Source organism: Helicoverpa armigera, chromosome 1 (genome assembly GCF_030705265.1).
Source record: "Helicoverpa armigera isolate CAAS_96S chromosome 1, ASM3070526v1, whole genome shotgun sequence".
NCBI lineage: Eukaryota > Metazoa > Arthropoda > Insecta > Lepidoptera > Noctuidae > Helicoverpa > Helicoverpa armigera.
Genome location: NC_087120.1, coordinates 4,468,978 through 4,484,735, shown reverse-complemented (window position 1 = coordinate 4,484,735; position 15,758 = coordinate 4,468,978). Strand labels below are relative to the sequence as shown.

The window sequence follows — 15,758 nt, the reverse complement described above, 5'->3', positions numbered from 1 at the left end:
TACCGGGGAGTCCCACATACCCCTCTCCCGTCCCCCGACGGGAAGGGGATGCGTAATAGCATTTTTAGCCCAGCGACAACAAAAAAGGGAGAGCGGTGGACGCATTGCCCCGCACCTCATTTCTTGGGTTATGACAGTCTTGAGTACTTCGGCTTGGCAGGCTCAGTTTCTGTTTTGAGGCCCAGAATGTTTACCTACGCCCTGCATCCTCAGCTTATTTGCATCTTGGATGACGTTCGCGATTAGCGCGGATTGCAGTAGTTTCCAGAGGGACCAGCGTGGTCTTGGTTTACGCGGAGTTTACTTGGAATTCCTGGACTACGCTGTTCCACTGTCTACGATTCCCACCAAGACCATACCTTTAAAACGATGAGACACTAAGAACATGAATTGCGATGACATTGCATAATTATGTTACACAAATCTTCTTGCAGAACATTTATGATTTTTTTTAAACAAAATCTTCAGCTTTCGAATTATATTATCAATATTCTCTTACCTTCATTGTAATATTTCAGTGCTAAAGAGGTGATGGCGCTTCGTTCGGACCGCCATCCGTGCGTCACTCTAGCCCTCATCGCCTACATGCCACGGGTCTTCGAAGCTGTTCAGGATAAGTGCATCACTAAAGCCAACTGCAAAAAGGATTCCAAGAGCTTTTACGTAAGTCCAACCATACCTTAAAGCTAAACAATTCTGATGGCTTATTTTTCAGATATTGTTCGAGAGCAATTTTTAAAAACAGGTTTTATTTGGTTATGTAGAAAAATATAAAATTTTATTAATTGTATTCATAAACAGTTATACATATTACACTATCATTTTAGCCTCCTACAGGGTAAATAACTTGTAAGTTACACTAAAAATTCAGACACAAATTACTTAAGATAAAGTTAGATTTACATTATATTCAGTCAATCTAACATTTTTAAAAACCTATTTAGATAAAGTATAGCTTCGATGCCCTGTGTCCACAACTAAAGTTGGAAGATGGCAATAACGTTCGTCGGAAATCGGAGAACGTGCCAAAATCCCAGAACATACCTTTACCTGCTCTAAATGTAAGTCATAATTTATAATTTGAATACATTTTCTTTTCATTTGCTGAATCGCAGATTAAGTATTCTTTCAAATTCTACCAACGGTCAAAGCTTGAGGTCGACGCGTTGAGACTGGCTCTTAATGATCCCAAGTATCGGCCAGAACCGTTGTGTGTGATCAACGTGAGTCAAAATTGTTTGCAGAGTGGTGCCTAGCTTTCATACACAACTCTTCTATTTGGATTTTGATGCATTGGTGCCAGATAAATCAGTCTACTAACTATTACAACAAATAGGACTCGGTCTAAATACAAGTTAGGGTGATGTGTACTTAAAACGGCATAATTATTTATTAAATACATTATAATTTCCTTTCATGATTCAAATATTGTCCATAATGATCAAACAGGTTGGACAGTATTTGAAACTGCTATAACTTAATTTAATTCTTGCCTAAATTGACTCTTCCATCTCAAACCAATGCATCAAGTACCTAGTATTCGTAAAATACACGGCAACACACGACGCTTTCACTAACCAACACTGTTTGTTAAGGTGGAGGGTTCTGTTTTTGATTTTGCTTATTTTATCCAACTTAATTTTGTACATAATAGAAATTCACCGCAATAGTTCTGGCACAAATTTTCAATTTGTCTGTGATCAATATTCGATGATCCTAAATGTAAACTAAACTTGTTACTATAAACAAATTAAAAATATTTAAGTCTCCAGTTCTTATAGTCTATATGGTTATTTTCTTGGATAATAAATGGATAATGTATGTATGGATAATGTGTAGAGATTTTTGAATAACATTTTGGTAAATAAAATTCTAGGCTATGGTTGCACACGGCAGAGTAGAGCTATTAGCCCACCCACTGAGCCAGAAGTATTTGCAAATGAAATGGCACAGCTACGGAAAATACTTTCACTTGGCCAATCTTCTCTTCTACTGCATTTTCTTAATATTCGTAACGGTATACACTTATTTACTGATGATGAACGCTGATGCCTCCTCGCCTTCTAAGAAATCTGCAAAGCTATGCACAAACCTGTCGGACTCTGCTAATGTTGACCGCGAGAACAAAAGTGACAAGAACATCGTTTTCAATCCAGGTAAGGATCTTCATTCAAATGATTATCAACCATCCTAAATTAATTGTTATTACTTTCAACTGTATTATATTTTCTTTTTATAATAGAAATATAATAAAACTAAATAAAATGTTTCAGATTTTGAGTCGAAAGTCGCCATGTATACAAGTACAGTAGCCATTTTAGTGTACAACTCTATATGTTTGGTCCGTGAAGCATATAATGTGAAGCAACAGAAATGGCATTACATGGTAGATCCATCAAATCTGGTATCCTGGTTGCTGTACATTAGCTCAACTCTGATGGTTTTCCCGACGATCTTTGGATATTTTGATGAAATTCAGGTTGGTCATAGTATAGCTACTTGAGGAACACCTCAATACTAAACAGCATCTTGTGTACACAAATGGAAATAATTTGAACCTAACCATTTTGATATTTATTTATGCGTAATAAATTATATGTTCCAGTTCTCGGCTGCATCAATAACTGTATTCTTATCATGGTTTGAGCTGCTACTGTTACTCCAACGCTTTGACCAAGTCGGAATTTATGTTGTGATGTTCCTGGAAATACTTCAGACCCTGATTAAAGTGTTGATGGTGTTTTCAATCCTGATCATCGCATTTGGGCTGGCGTTTTATATCCTCCTGTCTAAAGTGGGTCCTGACGAGACGGTATTTATGTATATTGCTATTTTTGTAGATTGTTGGTAAGATAAAATTTAAATTTAAACAAGTTACCACTGTTTACGCTATTGCACGATTTAAATTAGAAAATAGAGTTATGAGAAGACTCAGTGTTTGATACTGACATTAAAGGTAAGTACATAATGTGGTAACTTGCACTTCTGAGAACCAAATAGCACAGTGCTGTTTGATCCACGTTTTGTGCACTTGGTCTTGGTTTCAAATTTTGAACTGGATCAATGTTTGTACAGCACATTCTTGTGTCGAGTGTGTCTGTTTGTGTACGAGGTTTGTGTGTGATGACAACTATAACATGGAGTTTTTTTACTAATACCATCATGTTGTGAACCGTCTGTCTTAATCATCTTTTACATCATTACTGAAGATATGTCCCAGCTCGCGTTCATGACGTCATGAAGTTTTCCAATCTTAAACCACATCAATGTTTTATAATGCGATATTTAATCACGATGAAAGCACGTATCATGCGCAAAGATTTTTATTACACAATACATTTGCTTTCACAATCAAACAAGCGTAATCCTTCATAATATTCAAGCCATAGCGACTTGCTCAGCATTCTTACGCGTACTTTGCAACCAATTGCTCATCTAAGCCTTTTTCAGGGACACCACTTGTCATTTAATAGCATACCGATGTCTTTAATGAGGACTTTTGCTATGATGCTTGGAGAACTGGACTTTGTTGGCACTTATGTACAACCCTATTACAAATCTGAGACGGATATACTTCTGCCATTCCCGATGCCAACGTTCTTTATTCTTGGTATCTTTATGGTGTTGATGCCAATCTTGTTGATGAATCTGCTGATCGGTTTGGCTGTCGGCGACATTGAGAGTGTGAGGAGGAATGCTCAGCTGAAACGTTTAGCTATGCAGGTAATTATATTCTAAGGATTTTTGATTTCAAACAACTTTCTTTAAGTCTCACCGGGTGCAGCTGAGTACCAGTGTTGTACGAGGAGCAACTGCCTATCTGATCTCCCCAACCGAGTTACCTGGGTAACCCGATACGTCTAGGTAAAAATGGTTGTCAGACTTACTGCCTTCTGATTACCCGTAACGAATGCCTGAGATGTTCAAATGACAGCCGAGACCCACCAATTTATCGTGCATTCACCGAACTCGTCTACCATAGTCACCCATCCACGGAACGACAGCCCCAAGGGTTTTACTTAACCCTATGCACCGGTCTACGTAACCTATAACATCAAAATTCTTCTATGAACATCATGTTGCGGTGTTTCCCTATTATTCTTCAATCTACGTCTTATCATTATACATACTGTCATTACTATCTTTATTTCATCACTGACTTTGTATTTTCCAGGTCGTGCTTCATACAGAGCTCGAGCGCAAACTCCCAGCAATCCTTCTGGAGAAAGTGGACAAAGACGAACTAATTGAGTACCCGAACAACAAGAAATGCAAGCTCGGCTTCCTTGACCTGATCCTTCGCAAATGGTTCTGCAACCCTTTCACTGATGACAGTAAGTTCATACAATACGTCATTGGCAGTTCCCAATATAATGTCTATCCGTTGACGTGCTTACTTAGAGATAGAATTCTGATATTCGCCCCACAAGTAATGTCAAATTACTATCTCTAGTAATCAAAACAACAGATAGTTAGAATATTGGGAATGGCCGTCAACCTATAATGTTAGTGATAGATACGGATCTACTTTCACCTTTGTCGTAGCTCGAAACTGACTTGTATCTACTAGCGAATGTTTTTTCTTTGTTGCTTGCTATCTAACTAGGCAAATTTTAATGTAAATATCAATTGGTAATTTAAGATTTAGCATCTATTATAGGTTAATTGATTGATATATAAGATGTCCTATCTAGATTTTACCGGCAGATTTTACCATGTATCATCTAATTGCGAATGTTATATTTTTCTTGTCCCCTTTATCTGACACGTTTTACTTATTATCTGTTGTTTTATATATGTATGTATGTGGCGAGGTATTTCAACAAAATCGTTTTTTAAGCTCTAAAATTTGTATATTTTCTTCTTAAATGTTTTACTCTTTCTGAGTGGTAGTATTAAAATCGAATTTCATATTCCATTACTTTTTACAATCACCATTTTGCAGCTGGTCTGGACTTGGTGCTGGAGAGCAGCGAGGATTACATAACGGCTGAGCTTGAGAAACAGAAGCGCAAACTGCGAGACATATCACTGGTGCTGGAGCAACAACATACACTTGTACGCCTGATTGTGCAGGTAAGTTAGATTAAACTGAATCTTATAGTATCATCTTCATCTAGTTTTTCATAGCCTTACTTTTGTTTATCTTATCGTAGATATTTTTCTAATAACGCACACCAGTCCTAAAAAATACTGATGCTTATAAAATATGGCAAATAGGTACTAGCCAAACACACATTAATTTGAACCTTTTCAAAATCTTTGGTTTTTACAGATCCTAGTTTAAGTTTACTATGTTTATGAAATGACAAATTCTGCTCCTGATTGAATGGTTCTATCAGGATACATTATTCGAAGAGTTCCAAAAGATTACTTTTAAGTAATGTGTGTGTATGTGTATAGATTTTTACACGACATTTAGTCGCAGTCATAATATACTTCGCCATCATTCATCATGTTTCACCACTAACAATATCACCTTCATTATCCTTTATAGAAAATGGAAATCAAGACAGAAGCCGACGATGTGGATGAAGGCGTTTCTCCCGGAGACACCAGAGTGATCCCACGTTGGAGCTCACCAAGAATCCGCAAGAAGCTGCGAACTGCTTCCTCTTTCAACAAAGGTGGCTAAATATCACGACGAACCCAAAACCACTTCTACTGACCTTCGTGTTTTAGAAATAACTGCTTCTGTATGTATAAGTTCATTTTTTCTTTCGTCACGTAGAAACACTTTTGTGTCATCAAATTCATCGAGATGATTCCATTAGGATTCATTCACTTTCATTTTGATTTTAGGCATAGTATAATTATTTCTAAAATTAAAGTATATCAAAAGTGAATTAGCGTCTCGAATTTATTGTTGTAGTTTGAAATCTTTAAATGTAAGAATTAATGTCAGTAGTTTACTTTGTATCGATGCATTTCTTCAGTCTTACTCTTGTGGTTTTCCTTATGTTCTAAATCTGTCTGCTTCTTATTATATCTACAGCTATTTTTCATCTTAGGATTAAGAAATAATTTATATTCTATATTTATTTTTAATGTTTTTTTTTATTATAATTATATTTCATGAATGTTTAGGATGTTTTTAAGATTTTATGCTACGTCATTATACCTATCGGTAGCCATTTTGAAAACTTAGTGCATATTCTTCTTGGCCTACTTTTATACTAAAGACCAGGTGTGATGGCATAGGATAAGTAATATTTAAGAAAAGGCACAGAACCTATTCTATGTAATTAAGCATGATTAATATCATAAATGTTAGCTAAGGACTATCTAGTAACCATTTTTAGTATTTACTAATGATTCTGGGTTGTATACCCGATAGATTAAAAAACTTACGAAATATCCGAAAAATAGATTATTAATATAGAAGTTAATTCAGTAATATGAATTCCTAAATATCAGTACATTTTTAAAAGTAATTAATTCCGGTATCCTTGGTCTCGAAACCTTGATTTTCAGGATATGCCAAGAGAGTGACCTGATGCGTTTTGTAGGCTCGGATATATTCCAAAAACGATGTGCGAATAAAAGGCAGAAGTAAGAATTCCTTAGTTGATAAAGAAACTAGTCTTTTGTACCAAATATTACAATTTAACAATCAATTTTAATATTTTGTTAGAAATTAGAAACCGTTTACATCTCATTTTAATGTAATCATAATATTTTCATAAGTATACCTAGGAGCTGGTTTCCTTTTGGTTAATTATTTTAAAATTTTATATAGCAACGTTTATTTACAAAAAATAAAATGTGCAATTAAGATTCTCTTAACATTAAAAGACTTTCAAACCTCTTCTACGCTGTGCGGGTGGTGCGAAATATAGTCATTAACTTGTCCAATTTTCCACCAGTTGCTAATCATATATAGTAAAATGCTTAGCCAGTGCTTTTATAGGAGTATCAGAAATAGGCAATGGTATGATCAGTTTGGTTACAAACCTTCATGTTCAAATATTGTTGATTGTTATCAAACTATCACTCAGACCACTCGCACAAAACCAAATGTAAAGAGGATTGAAGTAATATTAAACTCTATAATTATTATAATATAAGTCCAAGCTTTACTTGAGAGCAAAGCTCTTATATATTTTAACGCATTTGACTAAGAAACAAGAAGTTTGCGACTTCTAACGACCATACATTGTATGTACATTTTTATCTATTATATAAATATTTATGTATCATTTTATATACATTTATTGGTAGTGTTTGTACGTAATTTTTATAAGAACGGATAGCGGTGTTACCATCCTAGTTTCTTTCCGTTAGTCAATTGATTAATTCCTTACTAAAATCTGTTGATTTGGGTAGGTATAAAAACTATAGATAGGTAAATAAATTAAATTACATAAAGACCAAATCTGAAAGAACTAATTATGCTTGCTATTGCACTATGCTGCGTATTACATATTTTATTAGGTTCTTCTACAAAAATTTTACAAGGACTCTCCATAAGCTTGTACAATGGACAGAATGAAATTGAAAAGAAAGAGAAACAAACAAACCGTTCCACTAGTTTTCATTTTCTAGAATTTAGCAAATTTAAACATGATTGCAAAGGTAGCTTTTCCTCTTTCTTGACTTAGTCAATTTTGAAAAAAATATATGCTCTGTCCATTCTTTAATCCCATGGATGGCTGTTATGAGAAATAGGCAACCCTTTTCTTAGACCAAAAAGTGAGACTAGGTTGGTAGTACCAACAAAGATGTGTATTTTTGGACGAACGTGTTTTTGAAACATGTTAGATGTTTTGGATAATGTTGTTAAGAGCTTGGAATGCGTAAACGCACGTAGGAATAAGTTACGAGGCTAGTCCTATGAGACTTTGACCTCGAGGGTACCGAAAGGTAAGGCATTTTGTACACAGAATAAAACCATTTGCACACTATTTAACAGACCCAAATATACGTCAAAAAAGAGAAAAATCCCCAAACTTGATTTAGTAAGCCCGGTGTGCAAATGGCCTAAGCTCCAAAAATGAATAAAATATTCCGGCTACCAAAATATTTAGTCGTATAGATACATTATATTCAAATAGTATAAAAATATTGGTGTCATGTCTAAGAATATCCGTGTACTTTATTTCTTAAGATAATATTTTGAGACTCACTTCATCGTTGCCATCCAGGCCACAGTCTCAATCATATAACAACATATTCGATGTTATTTTTTTTGGAAATAAAGAATTAAAGTAGATTAATGTTGTTGTTCATTTATCACCCCATTTTTATTTATTTATTATTCACACTTATAAATATTTTAATATCGAGTTCAGTTTTAGAACGTCACTACCCGGCAAATATGTCATTTTATGTAAATATAGAATTAGTTTGCGTTAACGTAAAGAACAGTTGGTGTAAAACATTTGAAAACCTATTGTCCCCAGAATCCGAGATGATAGTTAATAAATCCTAAATTTTTTCATCAAATACTATTTCACAGATTGTTATTCTCCATATCTCATCCCTCCATCAACACAGTTTTTATTTCAAATGACAACACCGTCGTGCTTACGTCATTGGTTTTGATATCACGTTACTGCCGACAGATGGCGTTAGTAGTTTCTGAAATACCGAAGTTTGTACCGTTCGCTCTAACAATATTGATTTTGCATCTCGCACCTGCGCACTTCGAAACATGGTAGTTAGAATTTCCTGGAAGATGCAAGGTTGCAAAAAACTTTTCTCGGTGCGCTTTGCTAGGCAATAATCTTAGTACATTGTTCTACTCATTATACCACTAATTTGCTACCTAGTTTCTGCTATGTACATAGGTACACTGAAACGAATAAGTTTCGACAACTTTTTGAAATCCGCTGGCTTAACATTTTTGTGATGGTCTAAAGTTGTCATCGAATTCAAAACTTTTCCGCGGAGAATAAGCCTAGCCTTTGCCAGATGCCTTTTTACAACAATATGGAAATTCGATGTCTAATTTTTTGTAGATAAGAAAGCGGTCAAAATCTGCAATGAACATTAAAGATGTTATAAACAGTTTATTTATTTATTGGTTCATCAACAACGTCAACACTTTTCAAGGAAAAAAACGATATAAAAAAATTTGCCATCTGTAGTAGTCACTATAGACGAACACTGCTCGCGTAATGCATAAAAATAAACAAAACGAAACAGGATTCTAGTATAAAGTATATATTCTAGTTGTAACTTACTACAAATAGGTAGGTATTAGAAAAGCGAGATGTATGAGTGATGACGATTTATTTATATGAAGGTTGAGATAGTAATAATGAGAGATTTTTCCTGTGTAATGTGATTGGTGAGGCGATAATTATCTAGTCCATATTTTGATGAATTCGTAGAACCGTCGGCAGATTCTACTTAAAGCGGCAAAGTGACGGAGATTTGTTCTTGATGTTTCAATTTGGAAAAAGTTGTTCTGATTTTTGCGCGTAGAGTGTCATTTAGCCGTTAGAGATTTTATGTAAAAGAAATCTGCCGAGTTCCTCATTTTCTGCAGTGTACGTATTTTGTAGTGTTCAAATTTACCCCTATACCTGTCGAGTTTTTTACTCCAAAAAGTCTGTACATTCTTCTTATTGTAATGGATTGTTATGTAGATATTGTATCGTAAGTGGAAAAATAAATAATTCATATATTTTCTTGAGGTATATCAGGAAAAAATGCATCAGTTTTAAAATAATTTTGGACATTCGCGATGCAAATAAAGTGGTATTAGTAGATGTAATTCCCTATCGTCTCACAAAGGGATACTTCCCTTTGCATCTGTCTCCATATTATGCTTTGTATTTATATTGCCGCGGTGTTCTTAGGGTACAAGTAAGCACTAAGTATGTGATATTAGGTCATACCTTTTCAATAAAGTATCTAATCTACATACGCGTAATGCCGAGGTTAAAAAATTGTGATTCTAACTAGTCCATCTTTTAGGTTACCAAAAAATATTATTGGACTCGTATTTTTCATTTTAATAAAAAAAGTTGGGAGTGGCGATTTTAACGCCACGTTTATGTAGAAGAAAAAATAACGTAATAATTTTGGGGTTATCTTAAAGACGGACTAAATAGTTTTTTCATTCACCATGCTTATTGCAAACATACAAAAATTATAAAAGCTCTGAAAATTAAGATATAATTTTAATGTAATCGTTGCACGTCAATTGTTAGCTTTTTATTCAAAAGTAGGATCAGTAAATAAATGAAACATATACCTACGAGTATCTATACTTAGTCGGTTTTGAATCGAAGATTGGATCCAATAATAGATAACTACCTACATAGTTTTAGCATATATACCCAACATGTGCACATTATTATTATTTAATTCCAAGCTCTATACTCGCATACAAGGTTCTTAACAGAACATAAGTAGTTTTACGTAAGTAAAATGCGCAAAACCCGAGGTTTATGAAAATTATTTAAATATGTTTCAAACAACATTCATTAAAATGTATGTTTATGTAATCTGCTTCATATAAGTTTCTCTTTTTGTGCCACTAACTTAAATGTAGGTAAGTACGTTGCCTAGCAAATTACTTCAGTGCACTTCAATTTTCTCATCTTACTTCCCGGAAATGAAAATTGCATTTTATTCCTTTAAAATCCGCTTACCTTTCGCGTTTTCCAGTACAACCATGAAACATACAATTTATCTTTTGATAGAGACTTTCTATTTGAAAACTGCCATTAATATAATTAAAACTTGGTATTATTAGTATATATGATTAATATTTATTATAAGATACGAGTAAGCCTGCGCCTATTTACGTCGGCCCTTGGTAGGTTTTTTTGAGAATCGGGAATTCAGTCAATGTTTTTAGTCAGTCTGATACCGAACCTTAACGTTGTCATCTTCGTACTGATGATTCGATTGATTTTCAGCTAATATTAACCATCGGCCGACTCAATCTTTGTAGTGTGAGCGCGCTCTTAGTGCGTAAATGTTTGATTACAACCGTATTTAGCCGATATTAGTTTACTGAAAAAAACTTATCAAAGAGTTTCGGGATGCCCGGGTAACTGGGTTGAGGGGTCAAGGGAAAAAGCTAGGTAAATGAGTCTACGAGGAAAAAAAAACAGGTACTAATTAAATTGACACTGCGTAATAATATGGATTAGTTCCCATGGGATGTGGCGAGCTAGTACTTTATAATGGCAAGAATCGAGATGCTATTGATTATCGCAGAAAAACTTAAAAAAAACATGTATAAAATCGCGTTTTTCTTGTTAATATATGAAAGTTAGTTCACGTTTTCCAATACTTAATAGGATAAATTATTTATATTTGAATTTCTTAATCCTACCAGCTTTTATTTTTATACTCATATTTAAAACATTAGGTACTGATTGTCTACGCAAACACAAGTCTATGGTACTTCAAATAATATAATTAGCTTAAACATAAATTGCAATAACATTTACTCTAAACAGTAAAACAAATATTTTACTAATATGTTTGAGAGGAAGTTAATTAATTGGGCACGGGTTCACCACAGAGCACATATTCCGTTGGTCTGATGCGCTGGTACTCCAACTTGTATAGGTAGGGGACTAGTTTTATCGAAAACCTAATAAAAAATCTAGTTTTATTCTCTACTTCCTGATAGTTTTTTCTATTCATAGATAGGAATATTTTTTACATGATTGCAAAAGTTTTTTAGTGCAATTCCAGTGATTCCCCCGTGAAATGGTATTTTTGAAAATGTTACAATGTTGACACGTGATTCTAGAACAGTAGGTAGTCGGTATTTTGTTACTTTGTTACCTCGTTATTTCATATTTTTCGCTATTATTTTACATGGGATGACACGAAATGGAAAAAAGTGCTTCCTCTGTCTCTCTTTTAAACAATCCCTTAGCTCCGACACTCTTCAAACCTAAGTGACACACAGAACTTGCTGAGTGCTCTTTGCCGTCGCTAGATGGACGGACAGCGAGCAACCCAGAGCTCTGCGCCTATGACGGCTGGGCCTCGTCTCTCGATACCAGGCCGCCACTTCAACCTCAACGGCTCAACGGCTGAAATTGAGAGGATTAGTCGAAACAAACCCCTCGACGTTATGACTTTTACGACCTGTAGTGCTTTTTTAGGGTTCCGTAGCCAAAATGGCAAAAACGGAACCCTTATAGTTTCGTCATGTCCGTCTGTCCGTCTGTCCGTCTGTCCGTCTGTCACAGCCGATTTACTCGGAAACTATAAGTACTACAGTGATGAAATTTGATGGGAATATGTGTTGTATGAACCGCTACAAAAATATGACACTAAATAGTAAAAAAAAGAATTGGGGGTGGGGCCCCCCATACATGTAACTGAGGGATGAATTTTTTTTTTTCGATGTACATACCCGTGTGGGGTATCAATGGAAAGGTCTTTTAAAATGATATAAAGTTTTCTAAAAAACATTTTTCTTAAAGTGAACGGTTTTTGAGATATCAGCTCTCAAAGTCGTAAAAAGTATGTCCCCCCCCCTCTATTTTTATAACTACGGGGTATAAAATTCTAAAAAAAATAGAGGTGATGCATGCTAATTAACTCTTTCAACGATTTTTGGTTTGATCAAAGTATCTCTTATAGTTTTTGAGATAGGTTGATTTAACTGTAATTTACGGAACCCTTCGTGCACGAGTCCGACTCGCACTTGGCCGGTTTTTTTATTTTTTATTCTTTGGCACAACAGATTTACAAACGCCAGCTATGTAAAAAATAAAGTGAGACAAAATTCTAGTCTGCTATGACTATTACCTATAGGTGTACAGTATAAAGTACAATAATAACAGAAGTCGGTGGCCGTTTATTTTTTAAATATATTTTTATTTAATACCTATTTAAAAATATAATAAAAATGAATAAACTGAATAATATTTTTTAACAACAAATGAAGATAAACAACGACATTATACTTATCATATACGAGTAAAGCGAAACAGTGAACTTTATAATGCAAATTTTCCGCAGTGCCGCAGTATTTTTCAAGGTCAGAAACTACAAGAATCTTTGCACTCCTCATTAAACTTAATATAATGATCGTAATGAGATGCGCCTACAGTTTGAGAACCTTTCCCTCAGCTCACCTGTATTGATCGAATCATATGTCAGCCAGACGGATAGGAGAGGAGCTGACTTTACCATATTTTAATTTGCAATAATATAGGGTAAACTCGTTAGAGATGGCCATACGGGAGAGATGGCCAATCGAATTATTTTTGGCATGCATAGCTAGATGGCTCTACAATGCAGTCAGTACACCGCAAGCCACGCTCGGGAACACTGTGCGACGACGCTGCTGCGCGTATTTATGTTAAAAAGTAAGTAAATAAACTTTTATTTCACAGGGTATTGCAAAAATTGTACAGTGTGGTCATATTTTATCATGTGGTACTACTTTTTATTGCATTTTTTAAATGTTTGCTTAGTTTATTATGTTTATCAAATGTTAACGTCTATTCTAACCTCAAAATGGCGCCTGCTAATGTTTAATTAAATCAAAAATTTGATATGGCCATCTCACCCGCACAAAGAGGAGAGATGACCACATAAATTCAGGTTGAGATGGCCATATTATTCTTGTTATGTGAAGTGATATTAATACGTTTTGTGTTTTGTTACATATGCCAAATAATTATGAGAGAAAAGCCATAGCCACTCGTGGTTGTTGGAGTGAAGATTCACAAAAAAAAATATGGTTAAACCCAAAGATAAGAAGACTGATACGAAAAGAACGATAAGAATAGAAAACGGAAAGCTGTAAGGCGCATTAGCGAAAGCAGTTCTGATCTCAGTGAACCAGTATTGTGTGATACATCTGACGAAGAAGATAAAGAAAACGAAGCAGATAACTGCGCTGGATGCGGAGAAAATTATTATAAGACTCGTCTTGTGGAAGATTGGCTCCAGTGTCTTATTTGTGACAGGTCATCATGAAAACTGTACCGAGTTTGATGATATGTGCTCCAAATGTGGACAGAAAAAGAAAAAAGAAGCTAAAGGAGCCGAATTTCAGGACAAGGGAAAGGGAAAAGGGAAGTCAAGTACTGGTCATCTATCCCGTATAGCTATGGCCAACTTACCCTGATACCCCGGGAGAGATGGCCAATTCTATTTTTTTTTAGAAATTGTTTTTTAATATGTTTTTGAATTATAAAAAAATATTTGTCGTTGATTTTTACAAGACTAATAACTGTTAATTATAATAATAATAATAATAATAAATCATTTATTTCGGATTCATCCTAAAATTACATCCATATTTGTTAGTAAAATTACAAGCTTATAAACTAGTGTTAGTAACTACTAATACCTAAAACATTTAAATCACAATAAATAATGAACTGGCAGGTTCGGTTGGACAGCTAGACGATTGCATGCAACCGTATCCAGCGTGCCAGTATCGGAGAGTCCCACCGATCCACCAGCGCGCGCAGAATGCTGTTGGGACTGTCGCGCGTGCGGCGCATGATAGAAGCGCACCGCTTGCGCATAATGGCAGCAAAGCCGTCTGTGCCAGCCGCCGCAAACATCGCGGAGGCGCTGCAGTGGCGCGGCAGCCCCATCAGCACCCGGAACGCGTTATTGTATTGAACGCGCAGATCGCTGTACGTCCGCTGCGTATAGTTAACCCACAGGGTACAGGTGTAAAAGGACTGACAGTATGCTTTAAAAAGCGCAACTTTGACAGTCCCTGTGCACCGTGAAAACCTGCGGGCCAACATGTTACAACGGACGGACAGCGCTCTGCGCTCCCTTTCAATATCCTCACTGTCCTTAAGATCCTCGGTGACCCAGTGGCCCAAATACTTAAATTTTTCAACTTTATTTAGAGCTGTTCCACTTAGAGTGAACTTCGGAACGAATGTGTATCGCTTGTTGTCCGGTCTGAAAATCATTATTTCACTCTTTTTTGCGTTATATTTGAGCCCATGAGCCACCGCATAGGACTCACAAATTTTTAGGAGCTTTCGTAAGGCACCAATCGATGGACTCAGCAGCACCATATCGTCTGCGTAGCTGATGTTATTCACGCATACTCCATCTATATGACACCCTATGCCGGTGCTGCTGAGCTCATCGATCAGCCCATTGACGTACAGGCTGAACAACGTGGGAGAGGTCAGCCCCCCCTGCCTCACCCCGCAATCCAGCCTATATTCCTCCGAAAGAGAGCCTGCCCATCTTACACAATTCTTTTGCTTATTATACCAATACATAAATAATAGCACAAATTCCCTAGGTAAACAAGTTTCGTCCTTTAATTTATCCCATAGAATATCGTACGATACTAGATCGAATGCTTTCGATAAATCTAGGTAGCATGCATAGACTGGGGTCTTTCTACTCGTGTAGTATTGTACAGTCTGCTTGAGGCACAGGATAGCACTCTCGGTGGAAAGCCCAGGCCTGAATCCAAACTGCGCATCATTTAGCGAGACGTGTTTATCCAGGTGCTGACCAAGCAGACTGTCCAACACTTTGGCTATCACTGTGGCTAGTGAGATCGGTCTATAGTTGTTTACATCCGATGTATCACCAGTTTTATTTTTAATGACAGGTACAACTATAGTGCGCATTAGATTATCAGGCAGATGAGCGTGGCCTAAACACAGAGTAAAAAACATAGCAAGCACTCTGGGTAAGTGTACACCTGCGTGCTGCAGGTGCTCGATGCTGAGGCTGTCGTGACCCGGGGATTTACCCCTCACCATGCCTTTGATCACCGAACGCACTTCCTTCGCAGTAAAATAAACACTACGTTCACCACCTTCCTCAGC

The 15,758-nt window shown here is 35.9% G+C and overlaps 1 protein-coding gene across 15 annotated transcripts in view; it reads left to right on the top strand.

The window, feature by feature from the left end:
• LOC110373018 (transient receptor potential cation channel subfamily A member 1) overlaps positions 1-8,212 on the top strand; it is a 113,386-nt gene extending 105,174 nt beyond the window's left edge. For 7 of the 15 annotated variants that reach the window (XM_049838796.2, XM_049838802.2, XM_064042559.1 and 4 more), the window contains 9 exons: positions 519-663; positions 945-1,061; positions 1,877-2,156; positions 2,274-2,479; positions 2,606-2,812; positions 3,451-3,723; positions 4,175-4,334; positions 4,946-5,076; positions 5,498-8,212. In XM_049838796.2, the coding sequence (XP_049694753.1) occupies positions 519-663; positions 945-1,061; positions 1,877-2,156; positions 2,274-2,479; positions 2,606-2,812; positions 3,451-3,723; positions 4,175-4,334; positions 4,946-5,076; positions 5,498-5,635 (1,657 nt within the window). In that variant the 3' untranslated portion in view covers positions 5,636-8,212. Of the gene's footprint in view, positions 1-518; positions 664-944; positions 1,062-1,115; positions 1,224-1,876; positions 2,157-2,273; positions 2,480-2,605; positions 2,813-3,450; positions 3,724-4,174; positions 4,335-4,945; positions 5,077-5,497 lie in introns of all 15 variants that reach the window. The other 8 variants (XM_049838812.2, XM_064043168.1, XM_049838819.2 and 5 more) reach the window with 4 other exon arrangements.
• Positions 8,213-15,758: the final 7,546 nt, after the last annotated feature.